Consider the following 26,076-nt stretch of genomic DNA (forward strand, 5'->3'; position numbering starts at 1 on the left):
TCCCAAAAGCACATCTGAAGAGTTACACGATGGAAGAATCCAGGTAAATAACTATCACTCCTTCCCCTTCAGCCTCATGCTCAGCAATTCCTCCTGCAGCGGAGTTCCCCACTCACCAGCTGATCTCACTAGGCTTTAGAGCAAGCTTGTTCTGCACGGCACGCTAGCTCCTTTGGAGAGGTAGGCCTTGGGAAGGGGGGTCTACGAGAAATGTGGAGGGGAGAGGGGATTGCTCTCCTTCTCCCCTACAACATGGAGGCAGAAATCGCGGCAGGGATCTGTCATTGTTGTAAATGTGGCTTTATTTACTTCTCCCTTAAACAAGTTGTCTAGGCGATAGTGCAAGAAAGAAAGGGCATGCCTGTTTGGAGGCTCCATTTGCAAATCATTAACAACAGCAACAGCAGCTATGTGGAGGTACTGCAGTGTGAGCCTAGCTATATTTCATCCTGTTACTTTAAAAGTGAGGTCAAAGCCCTAGGGAGACAATAAAGCAGAAGTGTTAATATGCCATGTGAATACGGAACCATGATTAATCTCCCTACATCTGATGAGTAATTGACTCTTTCTTGAAACTCTTAAATAAACACTGCAATAAGTGGCCAATGGAAAATGTATGTACCACTGCCATCTAGCAGGACTGCACGGGGCTCAGTGGTGTGTTGTGGGGCCTGCGCTGCTGGGAGTGCACAGGCTTTTATTGTCAGCTCCAGTGCCAGCAGGAAGAGAAGGCCTGAGCCACAAACAACACAGAAGTAGTCATGCTGCCATTCTGCAGCTTGGTTTTTGGCCATGCCCATCTCCTCCAGGCAAAGTCAGGAGGTTCAGCTCAGCCTCCGGGGAGCTTCCCGCGAGATTGTGAGAGACAGTTGCACGTCTGGGATTTGGGGAAACCAGTGTGCATTTTACCTACCAGATCCTGCCATCTGAAGAGCCTTGCATGCTGTATTGGGCAAGAAATGCAGGGTTTACTGCATTCGTGCATGACTGCCCATTCAGTTCACGCATGAGAGTCCAATTAATTTATGCATTAATGCCCCATCAGTTCAAACGTGAGTGCCCTGTTAATTCATGCCTGAGCATCATGCGGGGCATAAGTTGCAGGGTTTTGCTAGCAGAGAGCTGATTGCAAACAAAGGCAGCCCCAGTTACAGTGGTTCAACAGACCTGAAGAGATGGGAACACTGCCCCCGACAGTGTGAACACTTGGTGGTCCTTTTTTCAGAGCAAAATTACAGAAATGTGGGACACTTATAGCCACTGCCCCTGGGAGATGCCTGTGCAGTGGTGGTGTTATGCCCCTGCTATGGTGGTGTTAGGAAGCTGGAGCTTGTGGGATGCCCCTTTTGGCTTTGGAGACCAAAACCTACGAAAGTGGTGAACACCTAACGTCACGGCCCCAAAGCTCTGACAGCTAGACAGTTGCTACCGCTCCTCTAGTATCAGCTGATAAGCTGGTGGGATGTCCTGTTGATCAAGGAGGATATAGATACAGTACTGGGGGAAGCATGCTGTAGGAGAGGTGTGAGATTAGCTCCACAGAAGATGCCGAGAGTCCAGTTTTATGTTCATCCTTGGAAAAAAGTGTCAAAAAGGGCTGAAAGTTCTCCATGCTCCCACCCTACATGCTGGGAATAACGGATGTTCCAGAAGGAAAAGGAGTATAGGATGGAAGTGGGACAGAAATCCAGAGCTGTGCATTAAGCAACTGCAAGCACAGCAAGAAGGTCAGAGCTGTTAATGTTGTTATGGCTGTGGAGCAAGCCCCAAGAGAGTGAAGCTGTTTGGTGTGTCATCTTACTCCCCAAATGGGGAAATGCCCATGCTGCTGCATGTGAACACCGTTCACCCCCGCACACACACATTTTGGATGTAAATGAAGCCCTACAGCTATTGAACTCATGACCCTATTGGTACCTTCAACAGTGGTGTTAATTTTTGCTTGTACAATCTTAATCATATGCTTTTATGCTAAAGCACAGTCAGTAACTTGAACTGCTGTTATGCTCTTGGTTGTTTGTTTTGAAGGGACAAGTCCTAAAATTTGTAGCAAGTATTCGGGTTATGATGATGTTAACCCTGGTAGGGGTCCATAGAGGCGAGCGGTGGACTTTGTAACAGGTATATATTCAAACTGTTGGGGCTTTCTTGGTTATGTGTTTTGCAGAAACAAAGTGTGAAGTTTGTAATAAGACTGTTGTAATACTAACCTCCATAGTCTTGTCCACAGGGATGAGGGGGTGAAGTCTGTGATGAGCATATAGTCAAGCTGTGTTAACGTTAACCCCAATACTCTAGTCCCCAGGGGAAAGGGGTAGAGTTCATAACATATAACACGTTGCCCAGACCGTGCTGATGAGTCCTGTCACCTGGTTCCCAGAGCAGAGTGGGTGGAGTTTTAGTAAGCCTATGCACACGTTGGTGCACTATTAACTGCTGTACTCTGGTCCACGGGTGAGGTCTGTGATGGGTATATAACCAAACTGTGACGTTAAGCCCTTTAACATGGTGCTCAGGATGGAGGAGTAACATTTTAGTAAGTGTACTGTTACAGTATTAATGCCTACTGTCTGGTCCAAAGGGAGGAAGAGTGGAGTTTATAACTGATGTACATTAAGATTGTGATGATGTTGAAAGAGTTCATAATGGATTAACATTCAGAGTTCTTCGATATGTGCTTTGCAGAGGTGAGGAGTGCCCTACAGGCCGTAAATTGCTGGGCTTGCTGTGTTCTTGTGCGAGTGCCAAATTAGTTAATGCATGAGCACTGCATAAATTCATGCATGAGTGCCCAATTAATTTTTGCATAAGCATGCAATTAGTTTATGCATGCATGCCCAAGTAATTTATGTCCCAGCACCCTGTTAGTACATGCATGAGTGCCCCACTTGTTAATGCAAGAGCACCCAGTTAATTTACATATGAGCACCCAATTGTTACACATATGGGTACTGTGTTGGGCATATATGGTAGAGTTTGGGTAGCAAGGGCTGCTGGCGTGACCTGTGTGGGAGAAGACCATGATCTGCTTCATGCCAGCCACAGAGACGGTTCCACCTGCCTCTGAAAATGGTGTGAGCCACCGAAACTTCAACCAGTCAGGGGAGCACGTGTCAGCTCTGCTCAAGTGTAGTTAAGAAACAGCAGCAGCCACTGGGAGAGGAGACACACTTGGACATGCCTGAGGAGACATGCAGCTGGAGATGCGCTCTCGAAAGGAGGTCCTCCATGCCAAAGGTGTGCATTCCCAAAGGGACTGTAGTCCCCGGGTGACCCATGCCAAAGCAGGGACACCCGCACAGGGACTGTGGCCTGTGGGCGACCCACAGTGGAGCAGGCACAGTAAGAAGAGGAGTGGCAGACAGAAGCCATTCCTCACAGAAGGAATTGGGACAGACTGAGTGTGACCTGTGGTGAAAGTAAGGGGAGCTGAGAGATGGAGGGGTGAAGAGAGGTGTCTGGCTTAAGTGGAGTCTGGAGAAGGGGAGGAAAGGTGTTTACTTACGTGTTTGTTTAATTACCCAACAGTGATTAGAAGTTTGTTTTAGTTGGCAATAAATGAAACTACGTAAAAAAAATCCCCAAGTTGAGACTGTTTTGCCAGCAACAAATGTCTGCGCACAGGCCATGCATGGATTACAAGGGGTGTCACAAAAGCTGGCACGCTTGGCAGAGGGCTGCATAAGCAAGTCAGCAGGAACTGCTGAGGGATTTGCAGCTCTGACATCTCTCCCAGAGTTATGACCCGAACCTAACCCTTTCTCAGAAAAGAAAGGTGAAGACGGAGCAATTGGGACTTCCAACAGCTGGGAAAGGTGGGCTCAGATGCTCTCAGCAGAGACTCTATGTCTCTCGCTAGCCACTGAATGGTAAATAGAAAGGGAGAACTATTTGCTTTAGACTTTTTGCACAGGGTCCAATCTGCGGTGCGCCCCATAACTTCTGGCCAGCTCGAGCCTGTTGCTGGCATGCAGGGATGCGCACGGTGGGTGGGAATCTTGGCAGGGTGGATGGGGTGAAACACATGTGATGGTGCTCTGTCAGCCCAGCAAAATGTGGGTTGGGATAAAGGGGTGAGGCTGCCCTGGCATGAGGCAACCTTACGAGTGGAGCATTGAAGAAATAGCAGGAATTGGGGGCAGGTCTTCCAGGCTATCATTTTGGGATACAGAAAAAGACAGTAAGTAGCAGCCAGATGCTGGTGCTATTCTGTCTCTGTGGCCCAAATTCCACCCTACAGTTAGTATAAAGTGCCAAAACCCAGCTTAGTAGCAGCTGTGAATTGCTGAGTGACCACAGTAGAACTGCAGCGTTCACACAAAACCTGTGAAATCTTAAAAGGGTCAACAAAAGCAAATTGGCTCTAACGGAACAATACTGCATGCGGTCTCTGTTCCTGCTTGCCTTATTTCTTTTCTCCCATAAAAGAAACTTAATAATTGCCTTTCAGAAATTCCCAGCTCTGATCCATGTTCCTCGTGGAAGGAGGTAGAAATGTAAAAATAAACCAATATATAAATGACATAAAAGTAATGAAACTGGGTACACAGATTTCATAGAAAATTAAATGGGATCAGCTTGACATATTCATTACAAAAACAATTGCCCTTGTGACTTTATTCCGTGCTACAGCCATCTCACCTTACCTGCCAATTTTAATTTAACTGTTTGCTGGAGGCTCAGGTTCTCCAGCCAAAATGTGTAATTTTGAGAAAATGAAGTTAAGTAAGTGACAAGTAGTTTGATTCTGCAGAGGGCTGAGCACACTGAGCTCTCCACTGCTTGAATAAAACATTGTGAGTGCTCAGGCTCTTTTAAAGACAAAACAGTTTATTGGGGTCACTGATAACAGACTTACAGCTGGGCTTTTTAAATGCATGTAAAGAAGCCCTACTGGCTTGACCTCTTTGGGGTATCCAGCATTTAAAATGCTGACTTAGAACCCTTTTGATTCAAGTTTGCCATAAGCTAAATTAGTAAGTGACTAAACTTCCTGTAACTTTTCCTATAAGAGTAATTCAAAGCAAAACCTTGCCCTGTTTCCAATCGTCTCTTCAATGCCCAGCACATTTACAGTGCTGGATAACTAACAGTTGCTATTTTTAAACCACAGTGACACTCATCATGCTGGGACAGGCCAAGCAAGACCAAGACCAAGGCTGGTACAGGTAGCCAGCTCTACATCGTGGCTGCAATGGGAACAAGATGAGAATCGGCTCCTTCACAGATAACAGCCAAGACTTTCAGGTTTAGTGTTTGGAGCTGTTGTAGCTAGCAATAGACTGGGGGACTCCTTCTATGTTAGCTACTAGTGGCACAAAAAGGCAGTATCTCAACAGGGACTAAAAATTTCAGATTGTGCTTCCGCTCCCTTGTTCCTGAGAAGGTTTCAGAACTTGATCCCCAGGGGACTCTAAAATCAGGATGCAAATCAAAATACAGCTATGGATCAAGCAGAATTTGTGTAGTATTGCCCATAAGGAATTGAAAGGGTCTATCTAGACTGAGCCAAATACAGCACCTTTCTGTACATCCTTTATTCCTACAAGACATAATACTTGTACTTTATCTCATTTTTAAGGGGGACCAGTGTCAGTTCTCCTGCTGGCGATAAATTCTGTTGCCAGATTACACACCCCCATAATGAGGTGGAGCAGAATTTAACAGCTGCCTTAGTCCTTTGGCCCACTGGTACAGCAAGCTTTCTCAAACTTTTCCAAACCAGCTCTGTGGTGGCCAAGCCCTAAATGACTATGCTACACTGAGATCCATGCAGCATGCTTGGGCTGCTCTGTGATCTCTCAGGGAGCTGCCATTAAGTACATGTCTGACCAGCATCAGGCCTTTCCCACACTCCAGCTGACACAAGCACAGGGTAGCAAAGGACAGTAAGTTATCACAGGTCAGATAAAAGGTTGCCAACACCTCTGTGTAACTGGCAGCTGCCACTTTTAAATTATGAGATAATTACTAGTGCTGTCCATTCAGACCATTTGTTCAGAGGCTTTGATGACAAGCAGATTCACTGGGGGACAAAAAAAGCCCCCAAACTGTACACTGCTTCTGGGAACTGGCATATGAACCCAGAGTGAATCAAAGCTCAGAGGTATGCAGAACATCTTTCTGGTGCATTGTTTCAGCTTGTCTCAGATGCAGATGGACTCTCATGCAGCTCTTTCTTCTGCAAATAAACAGTTGTGCTTGAAAGCTAAAGCACACTGAACCTGCAGCATCAAAGCAGCTTTGCAGGTCAACCAGGTGGAAAGCCAGTCACATGGGTTGCTCCCCTGAGCAATCCACTGGTTGTCCTCAGTGTAGCCAGATATCCTGCAGATAGTGGTGCTTTTAACTGGTACAGATGCAGCCCCATATGAGATTAAAAAAAAAATCCCTTGCACATTGCTCACTAGCTTCTGATCTGGTACACAGGCTCAGGTAAAGTAGGAAGGGTATGCTCCACTCAAGAAAGTCATGTACGTCCTTCTCAGGCAGAAGGTGAAGGTATCCCTGCCCCCTTCTCATCCTATTAGATGCAGAAAAATCCTGGCTTTAAAAATCTGCCGGGATATCCATGTTCTCCTCAAACTACAGTATTTACTGTATTTTTTTGCTTGTTAAGAAATATCTTCTTTTCTTCCCTGCAAAAACAAATGCCCTTGGAACTTGCCAAAACTCATCACAAGCTTTTTTGCCCTTGAAAAGCTCTTTACTACGATCTCTCATCCCTATGTCTAATTGATTTTCTTCTCTTCATAAGTCTTCCTCAGAAAGTGGTACTGAACCAGACTGTGTCTAGTAGGCACAGGCTATCAGATAAGCACAGCGTCCACAAGCTCTCCGTCTACCCATTTTCACATAGCCTTCTCTTTTAATGAGCCTGGGTTTTCTGCCAGACCAGGAAAGCTAATGACTTCATTTGTCTCCAGATCTCTCCTGCACAATGTCTACAACTAGTCTTCCTTAGTCTCCATTATTATTGCAGTCTAGGAGCTCACAATAATTCAGTATCTTCATCAATGACATAGACAGTGGGATCAAGTGCACCCTCAGCAAGTTTGCAGATGACACCAAGCTGAGTGTTGCAGTTGACATGCCTGAGGGATGGGATGCCATCCAGAGGGACCTGGACAAGCTCTAGAAGTGGGCCCGCGTGAACCTCATGAGGTTCAACAAGGCCAAGTGCAAGGTCCTGCACCTGGGCTGGGGCAACCCCTGGTATCAGTACAGGCTGGGGGATGAAGGGATTGAGAGCAAGCCTGCGGAGAAGGACTTGGGGGTGCTGGTGCATGAAAAGCTGGACATGAGCTGGCAATGTGCACTTGCAGTCCAGAAAGCCAACTGTATCCTGGGCTGCATCAAAAGCAGCGTGGCCAGCAGGCTGAGGGAGGTGATTCTGCCCCTCTACTCTCCTCTGGCAAGACCTCACCTGGAGTACTGCGTCCAGCTCTGGAGTCCTCAGCACAAGAAGGACATGGAGATGTTGGAGTGTGTCCAGAGGAGGGCCACAAAAATGATCAGAGGGATGGAACACCTCTTCTATGAGGAAAGGCTGAGAGAGTTGGGGTTGTTCAGCCTGGAGAAGAGAAGGCTCTAGGGAGACCTTACTGCAGCCTTTCAGTACTTAAAGAGGACTTATAAGAAAGATGGGGACAAACTTTTTAGCAGGGCCTGTTGTGACAGGACAAGGGGTTATGGTTTTAAACTAAAAGAGGGTAGATTTAGACTAGATATAAGGAAGACATTTTTTACAATGAGGGTGGTGAGGCACTGGAACAGGTTGCCCAGAGAGGTGGTAGATGCCCCATCGCTGGAAACATTCAAGGTCAGGTTAGATGCGGCTCTGAGCAACCTGGTCTAGTTGAAGATGTCCTTGCTCATTGCAGGGGGGTTGGACTAGATGACCTTTTAAGGTCCCTTCCAACCCAAACTATTCTATGATTCTATGATTTAGGCCAAAGGAGACAGGTGTAAATGCTCTGAAGTAGGCTGTGTCTTACCACTTTGTGACGTGCTAGGTGAACTAGTGCATATTTTTATGGTGCATTTTAACTCTTCAGAAGTGGCAGACAAAAACCACCACAGGAGCCATGTTGGGGTGGAGGACAGGAAGGTGGGATCAAAGATGCTTTCTATCTAGCATGATGTCTGGGATTGTCATGGTGCTATCAGCACGTCTGTGTCAAAGTGTGAATTCTGTTTTGCTTTGTGGATCCCATTCTGCTTTACATTCTGCACTGTCACCTTTACAGTACTGCACCTCTTACCCGTGGCAGCAGCTGGACACGTTGGGAAAAACCCACATGCTGGGTAGTTGTAGCAGACGAGGCCAGCAAAACCCATCAATCCTGAATGTCTGGAACAGTAGGTAAGGTCACTGGTTCTGATACTCCTACAAACAGCAGTTTACCAGGTGGGACCAGAGCCTGAATCTACCCCAGCAGAGGAGAAGACTCAAAAGGGACCCCTCAATAAACCAGTGTATACTGTAAGACAGGAAACATTCTCTAACAAAGTATGCAAGAACCATATTGTCTAAGGCCAGTGACTATACCTGCCACTCATAAGAGAAAAGACACAAAGGTTTTCTGGAGTCATCTGCTTTTTCAAAAAGTCAAAATTCTCAGCACTTTCTGGAGTAAAATAGAAATGGACAAGAGATTCCTTTCCAAAGCCTGTCTTCCTTTCCTCTCCCCTGAGGATTTTAGCTCAAAACCCAAGCTCCCACATGCTTCATGATTTGGGGCTACTCTGGTGCTCTGTTGGCCAAAAAGGAGTGGGAAATCTGTACAGCAGGATTCTGCTGCCTAAGAAAGCTGCCCAACAAATGCAGGAGGGAGTCCTGGGGCTACTGCCTGTGACTGAGAGTGCTTTGGAGGTCCTGGGCCCTCATTAGTGTTACAGGCGTGACTCAACTCTACATTGGGGAAACCCCAGCTGAGCTTCGCCAATTCACCAGGCAGCCACTTTTTGCAAACAGAAGGGAGCATGTGGGCCAGCCACCCATACACCAACAGGACACCCAACCTGGACAAGCAGAGGGCCACAAACTGCAGCCTGGTATGCCATGTTCCAGCATTTAATTCATACACATCCCGAGAGACCCGTAAGTCAGAACAGCGCCTAATGAATTCCCAGACCATGCAGCTAGTGCTGCAGTGACAGCACACTGCACTGGCTGCAACTGAGTGAACACAGTTGCTCTCAGCTAGCTACCCCCAGCTCCTTCTTCCTGTTTCCCCCTTGATGTCATCCCTCCCTCAGATCTGGTGCCGTAAATGTTGGTAACAGATTCCTAAACGGGAATAGAGGCATGGGCCTGTTTCCAATGGGTGCCTTTTGCACAATTCTGCTCCAGAAGTTACTGGATGGCTGGCTCACTGCAACTGCTCCTGTGTGGAATTCATACCTGTATTCAGCAACCCCTCCTGCATGCTTCTTCATGGCTGTATCAGAGCTCATTCCATAGAAGAGTTTCACCTTCTTGCCATTCTTTTCCATAATCTCTCCAGCACACTGGTCATGGCCTGCAAACATTCCTCCAAGCATGACGAAATCAGCACCGGCTCCTGTGATCAGCGAAATGACACGTAAGCAAGCAGGGAAGGGAGAAGAGGGTGAAAGACAAAGCAAGAGCACAGTGGCCTCCAAAAACAATAGCCAGCCCTAAATAGTTTGGTACGTACAGAGAGTCCCCTCCTGTAATAGACGCAGCAAACTTGGAAGAAATGCTTTACTGAAGAACTGATACATGCTGAATTGTACCTCTCTGGTATTTTAAGTGGAAATAATCCTTTTCTGTTGTGATCACAAAGATAGATATTATTCTACTCAACCCCACAGTCTTTTGTTTTCAAATTCAGTTTTAACCCATTACTTCATAATAGTATCTGAGCACAGTTCCTTATTAACTACTACTGTGACTGCAGTACTCAGAAGCCCTAATCACAGGGCTGGGACCTGTTGAGCTCCATGCTGTACAGAGAAGAGGACAGCTCCTACTTCAAGACCTTTCAAGGCTACAAGCTGTGAGTGGGAATGTACCCTGAAGGAAGGCATACTCAAGAATGTAATGTACTCCTCCCAACACTGACATAAAACAAGCAGATATTTTAATGAAATGATGGATTTTTCAAGTCCATCAGCCATATGTGTTCAGCGTAGATCTGGGTGATCCCTTGTCAAAGAGATGTGGATGGGTCTGCATTTGGTTCCTGTTGTTTAAAAACTCTGGGCCAAGGACCACCACCCCTGGCTTCTGCGGTTCTCAGCATGCACCACAAAGGAGGTCTCACCCATAGCTACAACTCCTAAATATGTTCCAGATACTGAGTAACAACACTGAACACTCAATCATGCCTGTTCAATCTGTCCATCTCCCCTGGCTTTGCAAATCATGAAATCAATTCCACTGGGAGTAAGATCAGGAAGAAGGTTTTTGGAATCACTCTTGATTTTCTACTGTGACTTCCAATATTTCCAGCTGGGCTGGAACTATTCCACCAGCAGCTCCTCCTGTGATATTCTAGCATATCTAGTCTTGCTTGGGAAAGTTTGGCTTTTACTCTTTTATGAGTCTGTGGTGACCCATCCCTGAAACAAAGCATTTTCCTGTTCAGACTCTCTGCTTCTTCAATGTGTATGTGTCAGAACAGGCCTCCCCTCTGCCCAGCTTCTTCCCAGAACTGGCAAAAGAACAGGCCTGTAAACCTCACTTCATAGAAAGCAGATGAGCCTGAACTAACCCCACCCCATTATGAACATGTCTGAACTCTGGGGAGACCCAGGCTAGGTAAGTCTGGCATTAGGATTTGCTCTGATCTCTGTCACTACCCAAACAATAGCACTGGACCTTGAAATCTGAAACATAAGTGAAATCATTATCAAATCTGCTCAGCTTCTGCCATCTGTTTAAAAGCTCTGTAGACAAACCTGAATTTGGGAATATTTTGATCTTAGAATACATGACAACTGTGGAGTGTGCACTGATTTATAAAAGCCAGTTCCCTCCCTCCACCCCTTTGCCAAAGAGCACATCTAGCAGCAATGCCTGGGAGCAGGGCACCCAGCTGCTGTGCTGACCTCACCTCCCTTTGCCTGGTTGTTTGAAAGGAACAGTATGTCCGTGGTAAAGGCATATTAAAAATGAGGCTTGTGCAAAACTGCTGAGCACATCACAAGCAATATTTATAGCTAGGCACCCACTCAGGTGTCCTGTCATGCCAGCTACCTGGCAGATTTTTCCTCAGCTCTCTTGTTTCAGATGGCTGTTTTAAAGCCTCAGTTTGACTCAAGTCTGATGCTACTATTAACCTGCCAAAAACGAAGGGAACGCTCATCCTTTGAGACATTCTCAATTACTGGTGGGGAGCTCCTGTTGTTACCTGGCACAATCTTGCTCCACCTTTGCAAAAAATAAGTACCCTGGGAAATCTAGTTGATGTCTTCTTCATGGGTAGAAGAAAACAACATGAAGAAGGAGGGATGTATTTGGGGTCAAGGTTTCAAAGAAGGCGTTTAAATGAGTCAAAGGCATGCCAAAGGACACTCTGGACTCTTTGCTTTGTCAATACTATCCCCTGATCCTCAGTTCTAGTCCTGTCTCTGGTTATGGGTTTCACAGCCTCCAGATTGTTAATACAAAACAGTCACATGAAATCTACACTTCAGAATCACAGAATTTTGGTTCTTGTGCACTTAAGTATCTATTTATTATTTTTCTTTTGACTGCGTATTTTGGGAGGAAAGTGAATACGTTTGAATTACAGGACTGAAACTCATCCAACTTGAGTAACTTTTGCAAACTACAACATAATTCACCAGGCTCTTCCAGAAGAGAGAAGCTATGTTACAGCAGATGCAGCACGTCTAAACATTGGAATGACACATGCTTACTGCCCCGCAGCTCCAGGAATGACAAGTCCATATTAAAAATACTTTTCCAATGCTCTCCAGAACTTTCCACCCTGTTCCAGTGTTGCAAAGATGTCTGAAAGTTTTAAGTCTGTGCCACTACTTTTCTACCAGTTAACATCCAACCAGGAGGCTGTAGTTTTTAGCATGGTCTTTCTTTACTTATGCATGGTTTTTTGTATGACCAGAAGCATTGGTGATGTTTGCAACACCCAGCTGCAGTCTTTCATTTTCAAGTACAGATAGACAGTATGCCGTTATTTTAGGTTGTGGGAGACTGGGAACACCTAGCAACAACCTCCTAGATAATACAGGATGTGATGGGGTACGTTACATACAAGCATCCCAGTAGTTCACCCAGAGTCTGCTAGACTCATCCTGTAGAAACACCATGCCACTTCAATGCACTGACTTCCCCCTTGAGGCCTACACTGTATCTGGGCTGATTTTACTGATTCACATTTCACAGTGCCCTCTCTTTCAAGCCATTACAGAATACGTGCGCTGACGCCAGCCCAATCTTGCAGCACTCACACAGTTCTGCTGGACCTGGATGGAGTCCCTCAGATGTCTTTTGTATGCCTGATAATACAAGTTACTGATAACCAGATTGGCTCTGGAAAAAGTCAGCTGAAGTCAGCCTGGATTTATAGCCTGGGCAGCCCTCCAGGCAGATGCAGCATAGGTTTGCCTGGACCACAGCTGGCCCTGGAAACAACATTCACCTGTGCTCCAGCTGAGCCCAGCGAACACACACACATAGCTATTGAAAACAGGAAAAAAAAGCCAGTATGATGTGTCAGGTATATTTTGGAACCAGTATATGTCCCCAGTTGACTTTTCCACATGATCTTTCCTTCCTTTTCCTTCCCTGCTCCTGTATCTCTTCTCACCACTGCTGTAAGGAACAGCAGTATTGTGTTAAAGATGCTGGCGTAGGATTCAAAAGGCACATTCTGTTCCTGGCTGTGTCACAAAAATATATGTGACCTCAAGCAATTGAACTTAGTATTTCTGTGCTTTGACTTCTCATCTTTAAAAAGGAGATAGCAGTGCCTCCCTGGGGCATTCTGAGAAATGTGTTCATGTTATCAGCCTTTCCATGGGTGCAGTTATGTGAACCATCTGAGAGCCCAACACTAAGTTCTTTCATGCTTTCTCTCATTCCTGCATCAAAACACCTCTTTTCTTCCTGATCAGCCTACATCTTTTCCATTATCATCTTCAATACCCAGATGGCAGAGACATTTTCAGTTTACCAAATCCACACCAAGTTCCCATCCAGCAGTTCCCGAATTCCAGCAGTCTCTCCCAAAGTATCTGTTGCTCCCAGCATTTTTATCTCCCATCTTCAGAGCTTCTCTGTTCCTTGCCTTTTTAAATAGGCTTCTACCTTGTTCCCCTCTGTCAAAATGCCCAGTCTGCCTCTGACTCCTGACAGCAGTCAGTGGTGTCACTTCCCCTTGTAAAGCTTCTGAGCGTCTTCTTCATGGTTCTTCACAATTCTTCACTTGCACTCAATCCATGCTACTCCTCCTGTTCCCATGAACTTGCCTCCTCCAGTCACATCTTTAGCCATTTGTCAGTGCTAGTCTTCACATCTGGGACTCCCTCACACTTTTTATGATTCAAATGGCTGCTTTGTCACTGCTTTATAATGAACACCTCGACATCCCTTTCATGAAGACTTTACAATGATCCACCAAAAAGAGATAGTATAATCAGTTTAACCAAAAGTCCTCTTTGGGTCTCTTGTCCATGCTTTGTCCAGGCCTCCATCCCCAGGTGAAACTGTACATCTGTGTGTTTTATCACCCGGTCTCTGCTATCCAATATATTTATGTAACTCCTTCCACCCAAGAGGCTCTCAGCAAGCACAGACGTCTGTGCTAGACAATTCAGCATCAGTATCAAGGCTTTGGCTTGTAAATGCTGGGCATGGAGGCTATCTTCTATGTGGCTCACACAGCCAATCACCTCAATAGCATTCAATAAACACTGATAACAATAACGTTATCTAGAAGCTTATTTTGCCACCCACCTTTGACAAATGCACACCTGGCTCCAGCTAGTCAGATGTCCACAGTGTGTCTACCTCAATTATACATAACCAGATATGGAAAGTTTATTGCCTCAGGGTAACCTCTATCAGTTCCAGCCCTGTACCTGTGACTCACAGGTCAGACTGATCTGTCTGGGCTGCTGCCTGTCTAATCTCAGCTTTCTGATGCTCCTCTGTCCCAGGGACAACCCACAATAGCCTTCAAACACATACCACTGTGAATCCCAGCACCTCCTGACAATCAGCAAGGCCAGAATCTGCCCTTTCACAGGTTTCAAGCAAGCTTCTGTTCAGTTAGCCCAAGGAGACTACAAGGACCCTTCAGACTTGCTATAAACATCGCAAAGGAAAACATTTTAAACACTTTGAAGTTGCTTCGTGTTGTTCTAACTTCTGGAAATGTTCTTGTTGAAGAAAGACCTTTTCCACAGGTCAGGTTTCTCTGCAGGCAGCTGGGAATGCAGTGAGGTCGCAATCTCAGTTCACAAGCTCCCAACGACAGTAACGCCAGCAAGAACCGGGCAAGCTGCGGAGCCAGAGAAAGTCAGGCAGAACAAAGGCCTCACTGTAGGCCGCATGATGTCAGAGTGGCCTGGGCTGAGGAGAGGCTGGGTGTTTTTTTAATACAATTTTGTTGTCAAAGAAAGAGGGTGGGTGCCGCTGTTCAGCTATGTCAGAATCACCCAACTGGCTGTATCTATTCCCTACGTCACATCACCCACTGGGTAACACAAGGGTAATGTGAAATCCTGTGACTGAGCAGATTCCTTGCTGGTAGCAATCACTCCACGGATGTGCTTAAAATTCTCTAATTAAGTCTTCTTTGTCATCTGACCTGTCTAAAAACAGGAGCTATCTGCAAACTTAGAAGACAGATTTTGGTTTCAACCTTTCCAGAATGCCCAGAGTTTTTTTTGGCAGGTCTGTAATCTGAGTTTAGGCCTGCCCCTGCTTTCCATACTTGCAGAGCTTCCTGCCAAGCAGACATGCTATATCATAATGTGCTATCTCTTGCATCGTACCACCCTGAAATCCCAATGAGAGACTGTGCTGTCCCGCTGTATTCTGGGTATTACCCCACTGTGACATCTCCAAAGGGTCTGGCATTTTGGGGGATGGGGGAGTGCCTTTAAACATCCTGTCAGCCCAGGATGCGTTTAGCACCTGATTCATATACGCTGCTGCAACAAGGTTATGGCTAAGTGACAATCCTGACCTTGACCCCAACCCCACTGATGTAACTTTAATGTCCAACAGAAAATATTCACAAATTCTCTATCAGCAAGAGCTGGTGGAAGTCACTGAAGCTATTGGCATGAGAGCAAAATCTGTTAATTATTAACTTAGATGTTTGAGACATCTGCTCAGCTCTAGGGGATACAGTATAAATAAAATCTCATCTCTTCAAGCAGACAGCTGATCCCAAGAACATCTCCAGGGATCTGGCCGGCATTTTTGTTTTGTTCTGCTGTCCAACACACATTCCACCATCTCTTCATCCATTCAAGGCCCAGGTCAGCCAGATCTGGCAATGTTACAGGCATCTTTGAACCCTATTCAGAAGAAACCCTTATCAGTTTTCTTTGTATTACTGTCCCAGCAGCTGTATCCCATGCACACCTGGCAGATAGTTTCTAAATAGGACTTCGACCACTGTCTGTTTTGCGCTGCAGAATTTGGACTGTCTGGTCCAAAGAGCACATTCATGCCTGGTGTATTAATTTCACCGGAGTCACCCACAGGGACGAAGGTAACCTATTGCTGATTACACATTCAGGGTCAGACTGACTCCTGCATCACTGCTGACGGTGCTGGAGATACGCGGGGTGTAACGGGTGGCACTACCCGCTGTCCTTACCAAACGCTTTGGCGACATCTCCTGGGCAGCTGCATCCTCCGTCCTGCGTAAAGAAAAGACGACAGTGAGTGGCAGTGAGCTCACTCGGGCAGCCGGCGAGTGCTGGCACTTGGTGACCTGCAGCAGAATGGGCCCTGCTCAGGAACAGCGTGTCAAGAGCTGACTGCGCACCAGCGGTATACATCATCTTGGCTGAGCTTCTAGGGAATCCCTATTAGCCTTTCCATTGCTTTCCTTCTTTAGGCTCATTTACTCTACCCTATAGTCTACTGATAATACCACTGGTAGCAGGAGCAATGCAAATTCCTGACTCCAATTTCCTAAATCCCAGAAACTGGAAAACAAACCCTCCTCGGATGATCTGAATCATTCCCTGCCATTTTAATGAAAGGCTGTGTGATGCAGAGGTACCACAAACCCCTACCTTAAACCACCAGAGACATTTAAAATAACTTTCTCAGCAGTTTACAATACATTTAAAGGTCACAGTGGGAGGCGTGAGGAAATATACCATCAGCTATGTCGGTATTTGATCTGATAATCTCTAAGCAAACTGGGTAATATAAACTTTGGTAAGTGAAAATTAATCTCTCATCATACTCCTCACTGTTTGCTATGGGTTTGGTAAAGAAACAACAGCACTTTGAGATCTTTAGCATTTTAGACCTATGTGTTTCAGTTTCAGTGCAGAGCAAAGAAGTGGCTGATGAGGGGGTTTCGGTTGAGGCGAGGAAAATTATGTATGTGTGATAAGGCTGTAAAAAAGGAATGGCACATAGCAGAGCTCATCATGTGCTATGGTTCTTTAGGTTTTGTAAAGGTCTGAGCATCAGATGAAAGACCCTTCTACTCTACACAGTCATTATACCAAGAGGGCTCCCCATTCTTTTGATGATCAGGTCCGTTGCAGACTGCTGACAGCTTTCCTGCTTTTGAAGCTACTCCCCAGACTGTATGGTTACTTCATTTTGTTTCACCTCCCTGTTGGCAGAAATGCATGCCTGTGTATGACCTGCGGCTGAGCACAGCCAGACACCCCCACCATCAGCCATTTTAGAGCTGGCTTTCATGGGTAGCTGGCAGTGGGGCTGAGTGTTAGAACCTCTCGGTGCGCAGAAAAGGATTCAGACACAAACTGAGCAGGTGGATCCGAAAGTGAGCGGCTTTTCAAAGGGCATCCCACTGCAAACAGTGCCTCGTAGAACTTTAAAGGCTTTTATTCCATTTGCTGGTAACCTCTAGCATATTATGCCTTTTGTTGAGCTAGATACTCTTGCTGTCAGCTCCAGAAAGGAGTGCTGGGCTGACAGCTGAATCTGTCTCTCCTGTTAAGGGCTCTGCTTGTGCAATTCTTTCCCTCTGACAACTCTGTCAGAGCTTGGAGGAAGGTGTGAGTGTGTGTGCATGTGTCAGGGGAGGAAGAGTCGAGGCAGAAAGAGGGGTCTAATAATCTTCAAAGAGTAGTGTCAGGAATTTGCCTGACTCTTACTGTCTGACTGAGACAGGCTGGCTATGAATGCTCTCTGGTAGATGGGTTTCAGTCTGTTCTTGTTGGGTGGCTCAGTGTCTGACTTTTATAATTAACCCAGTAGTGGCAGTGATGGAGGCTTTATGCTTTCAGAAGTACCATGGGGATGGGGGCCTTCGTGTGTAATCATTAATCATCGGCTTCAAAAAATATCACTTTGAATGTCACCAAATTACAAAATGCTGAGCAGATTAAGAGACTTTCCCAAAAGCTCATGAGTTACCATTTAAGATGAAAGGAACCGATGATGATGATTCACAGCACTTCTTTATCTGTAGATGCCTCCACTTACTTCAGAGAAGCAGGTAAATTTAATGATTCACAGAAAGGGAAACAAAAAGGGGACATACTAAGCAGTTATGCCAGAAGATGGTACATAATAAAGCTATATGCATTAAACCACTTCATTCCATGTGAAAAATCAAGTGCTCTGTTTAGAAAATAAGACTGTGCTGCTGCATTGTCTGGGAAGATACCCCTTGCAGTTCAGCTCCCCCCCAACAGGGGCCTTGCTCTGGACTCAAAATGACTTGTAGAACTGCTGGGCTTCAGTCACTGAGCTTGTTGCAAGCTCAGCCTCTACCTCAGAGCCCTGGGGAAATGCATCTGTACAAATCCCCCTGTGGATCCAGGAGAACTGGCATTATTCTGAAGTAATTCTACTGGAAAGGGTGGCCATGGGGCCTGTAGAGGGCATGATTCGGAGACAACTGGTTGCTAAGCAGAAGGAGAGGGGAAAACAGCTTTCCAGTCAATTGTTTTAATGTGGCTAAAATAATGTTATTTTCCCCAGTCTTGTTCTCCAAACAGAGAAACCATTTTACAACAACAAAATTTAGCCTGAGGCAAAGAAATACAGTATGGAAAGCCAGTATGGACTGGTTGAATATTTAATATTATATGCAACTTATAATAATTTTATAACTATGATTTATATGTCTCAAGCAACCTTTATAATAAACTGTATAACCAGCCCTTCCTACAGTATCAGCAATTTATTAGCTATTTATTATGCAGAAGATATATAAAGTATGTGGCATATACAGCAGTAGAAACAATACATATGGTGCTTTATTCTGAACTACGTATGCTGGGCATATTTCTGTGGGGCGGAAGAGATGGTATGGCGGTAGCTGGGTGAAGAACCCCTTAGTCATCCTTTTCACTGAATGCTGGTGGCCCATCACCCAGGCAGGGTGAAGGGGAAACAGGGATCTCTATCAAATGATTGATAGCTAAATGAGAGAGGACACATGCAAGGCTGCTTTCCATTCCCCACATTGCTGACTTACTAGAATACGTGACTGCCTCTCTATCCAGCAGAGTAGTTCTCTGACCTACAAGAAACAGAAACTTTATCTCAACTAGGGTGTTTCTGAAGGAACTCTCCTGCTAAATGGCCCCTCCACTGTAACTCACTGCTGCACTTTCTCAAGGCCAATGGATTAGTGAGAATGAAAATTGAGACTATTGGCTCCCAGACAAATAGCACGGGACAGAAACAGTGCCTGTATCTTAGACAGGGTTTCCTCTCTTCTTTCAGTGAGTCATGAAAGATTCATTTCTGAGGTGAGTTTTGAGTCTTAAAGATAATTTAGCATGAGGAAAGCAACAACTGGTGCAATTTCACCTCCCCCTTCTCTGTGTAAATGACTCTAGAGAGACACCAGGCGTTCACTTGGACTATCACGTTTGCCTAAAAATTGTCACCTTCTTTGTCAACATATCAGCTCCAAAAATCATACATGATCATTTCAGTAATAGAAACACTTAAAATCCCAGTTTGTGCTGCCATCCTAGCAGAGCTACTGCAGAATGGGCTTCAAGTGTGCTGTGTTCCTTGCAGTACCTGTACTGTGCTCAGTACTGTCACTTTCTCATTCCATGAGTGGGACTTCTTTCCCTTCATACATAAGCTGAGCCGATGTAACAAGAAAGAGGAGCAATTCAATGAAGGTACTGGACAAGACAGAAGTGAATGCAAGAAAGCGCTCCAAGGGACTAACCCATATCACACCATCAGCTATAATCTACATGAAGATAGCTGGTAGGCTTTGAATCTTTTCACATCCTTTCTGCTACTTCCATATCAATATAACAAAAAACTGCTAGACATATTTTCTCCTGCTGAATTGACGTAGACAGCTGTGGTAATACTCTGCCTGTAGAGGTCTCCTTTGGCTCAGGCAGGGTGTGCCCCTTCCTAAATCTACATAATACAGTAGTGAGACATTTTGAGGGAAGCCATGTATACTTGTTGCCACTAGACCCAATTATATACTTAGGCTTGCTCCTATATGGTGTTTTTCCCTCAGGAGAATACCTGTCTTTTGTGATACTCTTGCCAGAGCTCTGGCAATGACCATGCAGTCCAGCCTTTTCTTTCCCCAATAAACACACCAATACCTATCTGAATGCTGCAGAATTCAGGCATAATATCCTCACCCTTGCTTTAGTCTCCTTAGCTGGGGTGACAGAGTTGAGTTGCAGTGGTGTTAGAGACCCCAGTTACAGCTGAAGGTAATTCTCTTGGCCCAGATGTTGTAGCAGACAGGTATTAAATTGCCCTCCCATACTCCCCCTGTAATGGCTAGGGAGTTGACAGGTGTGGGCTTACTGAAGCCAACATGACCTAAGCAGGTCAGGAACTGATCCATCACCCAAGCAGGAAACGAGAGGAGGAATAGTACAGAAAGGTCTCATTTTTCAACAGTCTAAATACACACTCCCTGTTTTCTTGTAAAATCAGGATAATAACATTCTTCTGAGGGTTGCTAGCAGAAAATGATTATTGCAAAACTAGGATGGGTCTCTGAGCACCACTGCTAGGATGACACCTATAGTTATCCAGCCTTCATAGTAACGAGTCAGTCTTTCATGCTCTATTGCACACATGTTCTGCTGTCTGCTGTAGACTTAAACATCTGTAATACTGCCCAAGTCATAAAATTACAGACTGCTTTTCTTTTTTTCTGCAAAATTCATATAGGGGAGCCATGGAGAGGAGAGAATGCATATGCATTAACAATAAAGAGCAAGAGAGATCCGACTGTAACACATACTTGTTTTCCTGCTCCATGATACCCACAGCTCCAAGAAATACAGTCAAATCCCTTGCCCATCCACAGTCAGTTTGTTCTCTTCTCTCCTCCTTCCTCAACACCACAACACACCCCTTTCCTCACACGGATACTAGTTACAACTGGGTCGAACAAATCAGGGCCTTCCAGTGATTTCACTTGGCAGTAGACCTAAAATTCAGTGTGTGGTCTCTTTTAGGGCCGCAGAAGGAGACTGTTGGCTGTGAGGGTACCTGTGAGCACAGCATGCTCGTTGGGCCCTATGCCTTCCTGATTACTGGCTGCCTCAGAGACAGCCTGCAGAGACTGTGCAAGCCTGACACAGCCAGGGGCATGCTGACTGGCTGGGTGTCCCTAAGCACACAAGACCTTTGGGTGCTGTAAGCTGCAGTCTAGCTCAGCCTGAGGCCGTGCTTACAGATTTACTTTTTGTATGTGAAGTGAATCTGCTCTTGCTGGTAGAGTGGAAGCTGCCATTAGCAGGCAATACAGATAGATACATGCTCTTTTTTCTCCACAGGCTCATTATTTCCCCAGAGCTTTGTGAGAACATACATGGCTCATGTGCCAGCTGTGCTCAACAGAGCCACTTCTGAAACACTCCTGCCCCTGCACAGAGAGCTCTGTGAGGATGCTATCTGACTCAGTCCAGTTACTACGGCACAGATGGGTTCATATCGTCTTACCTTGTACTCCCCTCTGCTGCCTGCCTGTCCCTCAGTCCCACTCTCTGGGGAAAGCCATGTTTACGTTTCACTCATTCTTCAGAAATCTTTCGTAGGAATTACTGTTTGCTTCAATGTGAAAACACTATCGAGCTTCCTATTCTGTTCACTTAACAGCTTACTCCATTCAGGGACCAAGAAGCAGCTTTCCAAAGGCACAAACAGGGGTGAGGTGCCCAAGTCTTTTTAAACATTAGAGGAGTTGGTTTTTTTACATTTAAATCTCCGCTGACTACCTTAGGAGCTAGTATAGGGGTCAACTGGAGATGACAGAAGGATAGCCTTTAACATGCAGGGTACTGGACTGTTTGATTCTCCTATTCCACAACGATTTGCACAGTGGGAATCTGAGAGTAGATGATATTTACTTACAGAGATGATATGTCCTTTCAAGCCATGTGCTGAGTCTGCACACTCAATAACAGCACTTAGCTGTGGATAGCCCACCCCCGTCTTAATCCGAGTGGTACACACAGAACCTAAACAAGAGAATGAGAGGAAAAAACCATAACCCATTAGGCTGACGGAAAAGACACAGCTTGTTTTCTTTTTATTGTGGAAAAAATGTGTTTCTATCTGTAATATTTTTTCCCTCAAGAAGTCTCTATTGCCAATGTTGGCTTCTCATGGATAAAAGGAACACATAGGAACTTGAGTTCTGAAATGCTATCACACCACTTCATGGGAGCTGTAACTGAGGTGCCTAATATCCCCTCTTTCTTCTCCAGGGCCAGTTTAGGTCTCAAATTCCCAGTTTAGGTCTCATCAGTAATGCTTCCCAGTGAGGGAATTACTGCATGACAAGAAAGCAAATCTAACTGAGGTGCCTGAAGGGAAAGGGGACAAAAGGACCAGAGTCACAACCCGTGAGACTCAGCAGCAGCATTTAATACCTGAATATTTCTTCCAATAAATATTTCTATCTCTTTTCTACATATGTTTTTAAAAATAATTCTCAGGGAAAATCTGTGCTTTTATTTTCTTTTTTGTGGAGATTTTCCACAAGGGAGAGAAACCCATCTTTGGCCTAATACTTAAAGCACAAATATATGGTTGATCACAATAGTTGGGAATATAAGAAAATCAGCACACAGCATTTAAAAAGTGAGATAAGTAATCATCAGAAAACTGTATAGTGTAGTGTTACAGGAAATACACTAATTATATCTGGTTATTAAACTGTATTATTTATACACATACATGGTGCATGTATATATGTATATATTAAAAAATGGTATATACATGTATATAAAAACCCCACTTCCGTTATAGTTCAATATGGTAACATGGCTATAGATCTTCTGGAATACCTTCTCTATTTTTCTCCGCAAATTAAGAGTCAAAATGAGGACTGCTTTTTGCCAGTCCAGGTCTTATAATTTAGGATACAGACCATAAAGATCTGCATGATAACGAGAATTTCAAAACAGATTCTAAACCAAATGCAGTGAAATCTGGATCCCTTCACCCAGCTGATATCCAGGTATACTCGAGCTACCAGTAAAGTAAAAGTTTCCAAAGATCTTTGAAAGAACTGACAAGGTGAAAACACTGAGAAGTATTTCTGCAAAGTAGGAAGAAAATTAGTTTAAAAATAATCTCCACAAGATATGTACTTATATATGTAATGCCTTATAATACATCACTGCCATTTTCCATAGGATGGACTATTATCTGGAAAAGAGCCTCAAGATCTGATCTTCTGTGAGGAACATTTGTTACTTGTGGTTTTGGGTGGTCAACTTGTACAGATCTGTTCAGGAACATCTATTCTTCACATATTTTGCAGTATTTGTTGTTTGCTGTCTTCCTGGGCACAACTGCAACCTTTATTACATCATTTGGTCTGCTCAAATTATCCATTCATGAACCATAACTATTTGGCACTGTAGAGTAAACAATCTGCCTGCACTGCACTGGCTGATCACAGCTATGCTGTCAGTGGCACTCGGTTAGCCCGTTTAAAACCTAGCCCATGCATGGTGACCCCAGCTGCAGTCTATGAAGAAAACAGCAAGAGGAGGGAGCACATGAACAAATGCACAAGGGAGGGAAAGAAAAAAGGGAAGACAATATAGCAGTATATGCCAGACAACAATATTACGGAAGGGAAAGTAGGAAAAACACTGTAAGAAGTTTAGGGTTCTCCCATTTACCCATGGGAATGTTACAGTGATAGGTAACATATAAGGGCATTAATGCAAGCATTATAGCTCCTAGGCAATAGTAACAGGTAGAGGCAATGTTATCCATACCTAACACTTAATTAATGCCATTTCATCTTTGTCGACATTGACAAGATGGGCAACCTCAGAACACAAATCATAAAGCTATTTAGAAACCTATCTTTCCTTGATAGAAGTGGATACTTGAACACAGTATCCTTTGAGCTGGGATGACTCAGCCGCTTTTCAACAAGCTAGAAAACGTGTTCCTAAACACAACACATATTATCACTGATAACTTACGTCAGCAACTCAGGCAACTCAGTGCTTCCAATAATAGTCATCTTCACCGTCAGAAGATGGAATATGTAACACTTGGCAGTACGAAACACTAGCACCCTGCCCATATATTTCTTAAATATACCATGTGCAAGGGCACTGTTACTTTATTGACCTGAGTGGGTCTAGGCATCCTAATGGGCAAGCAAACAGCATTATACACTGGTTCCATCTGGACAACTCCCCCACCAATGTTACCATAGTCACCCTTATTTGACTGGATTTGACTTACCTGGTCCAATACCCACTTTAATAATATCTGCTCCGGAAAGAATAAGCTCTTCTACCATCTCTCCTGTCACCACATTGCCTGCCTAGACAGAAGGAACAATATCACATACATGGGAGATTTCAAGACTACTGCAGTAAAGACTAATGATGATAATGTAGAGTTTTATCCAGAGCTTTTATGAGTTGAACTATATAGAGTCAGGAAGAATATAGTTCACCATACTGTTCATTGTGCATGCCACAGAGATTAAACAAATCCTACGGGTTCATTCTTGAGTCAAATGAATTTCATGATTGGTCCAGTAAACCCCAATCCTTAAGCTCCCATCAGGATATCTGCTTTGTATTCCATCCCCCTAATCCTCACCCAGCAGCTCTCAACCACATCATTCCTAACCATAAGGTCTATACAGTCAGATCTCTCCCTTACATACAGTGCAACTCCTCACCTCTCCTGCCCTGCCTATAGCCCTCCTGAACAGCCTATAGCCCTCCATCCCATTGCCTACTTCACTTTGTGGGAAGATGTTCAGATCTTATCTAAAACCCTGGCAAATCTCTTTTTCCTTTAGGATTTAGTATTTTGAGTACTGAAAGAGTAAGGAAGGTACTATTCTTGCCATTTTGTACTTTGGTGCCAAAATTGGTATGTACATTGAGACTATGTAAATAAGGGAATTTATACCATATACATTCATTTGGTTGTGGTGATGCCACAGGTGAAAGAAAGGGGTTTGGTTCCCTATGCATGAACTTTGCAGGGAGGTAGAGAGCATGCTGTTTATGGTGAGGTCTTCTTGGAAAGAAGTCCTGAATTGTTTTGTGTTCTCTACCGTATTTTTCCTTGCACTTCCATAGCTCTTCTCCTCCTTTGGCCTTCATCCTCGATACCTTTCTTGAAAGTGATGGCAGCCCTCTCAGCCTTTATCTTGCTCCTTCAAGTCATCTTCGTCTTCTGTAGGCCCTCCATGCCCCTAATCAACTGCTTAGTCTTTGTTTGCCTTCATCCCAGACAGAATTTATCTTTCTTGAACCTGAGGAATGAGAACTGTCCATAGTGGTACAGGTGAGTTCTCACCAGGACTTTGCACAATGCTTGCCTTTCCTATGGAAACATCTTGCCTGACACACAAAAATGCATTTGCCTGTATCACATTCATGGCTCATCGTCACCCTGTGATCTACTCATGCCTCCAGGAACATTTGCCTACTCCCATGTTTCCAGACTGGAGCAGAAACTCATGGTGCTCCACCTGACGTTGTGTTACCTGTTTCTACTCTGCAGTTCTTCAAGCATGCTTTATTGATGTAGGGGCTATCTCTTCTGTCAGAGCTTCAGCTGGTAGGGAGTATGGGGGCTGTAGAAATATACCATGAGATACAGATTCTTCTGGCTCATGGATGCCATGAAATCCAGAATATGATGTCGACAAGGAAACCTACATTTCTTGAACCATGGTTTTCTGCAATCTAAATTCAAAAGACCTGGCCATGAACTTCACTGTTTCATACATTCGATGGCATCAAAGCACAAAGGGTAGAGCCTGCGAGACGTGTTAGAGGCTTTTCACTCCCTTTCTGCTGGAGTCCAGCTCCACGCAGTCATGTCCAGCAGATCCAGCCCTCCACCGCCTGGGTGAGCACTGGATGCACTGTGTGGGCAGGCTCTGAGCGTGAAGCTGGTGGGTCAGTCTAGTCACTTTAGAAATGGATGTCTCCTCCTAGGAAAGAAAATAACCACAGCTGGCATTAACTGAGCTTCCATTTTGGAAGTTTAATTGGAGAAAGTGCCAAATCAGCTGATTTGGCACTGAAAAAGCTACAAGAGACAAAACACTGGTGGATCAGTGCGATGCAGTTAGTGGCACTGCTGTCTGTGGGGATAAGCTTTACCCTCCAGGAGTGTGAATACAGGTCGCTGGGTTTTTAAATGAATTCCGCAGGCATTTAGTGAAGAGGAAGGTTGTTGCTGATCATGCTGATGTGGGTAAGGAGTTGGCTGGCCAGGTCGCCATCCGACTCTTGGTGGCAGTGCCACCAAGGTGGCAGTTGCCTCTCTTTAAGAGTCCCTACATGCCTGTAGGATAGCTGCAAAGAAGGACTGAAGATTTTTGCTTTTTACATGCTCACCTGAAACCACCTGAGAATGTCAGTGTGATGAAATTACTGATGACGTTA

General features: G+C 44.9%; 1 protein-coding gene across 2 annotated transcripts in view; it reads right to left on the reverse strand.

Annotated features, from left to right (window-relative positions):
- The window catches only part of GMPR (guanosine monophosphate reductase), a 52,020-nt gene that overhangs the window by 5,831 nt on the left and 20,113 nt on the right, over positions 1 to 26,076 (reverse strand). For both annotated transcript variants that reach the window (XM_072853322.1, XM_072853323.1), the window contains exons 5-8: positions 23,900 to 23,981; positions 21,536 to 21,642; positions 15,831 to 15,873; positions 9,407 to 9,566 (exon numbers count right to left, since the gene is read on the reverse strand). In XM_072853322.1, the coding sequence (XP_072709423.1) occupies positions 9,407 to 9,566; positions 15,831 to 15,873; positions 21,536 to 21,642; positions 23,900 to 23,981 (392 nt within the window). The remainder of the gene's footprint in view (positions 1 to 9,406; positions 9,567 to 15,830; positions 15,874 to 21,535; positions 21,643 to 23,899; positions 23,982 to 26,076) is intronic.

The sequence above is a fragment of the Ciconia boyciana genome, chromosome 2, assembly GCF_034638445.1.
Source record: "Ciconia boyciana chromosome 2, ASM3463844v1, whole genome shotgun sequence".
NCBI lineage: Eukaryota > Metazoa > Chordata > Aves > Ciconiiformes > Ciconiidae > Ciconia > Ciconia boyciana.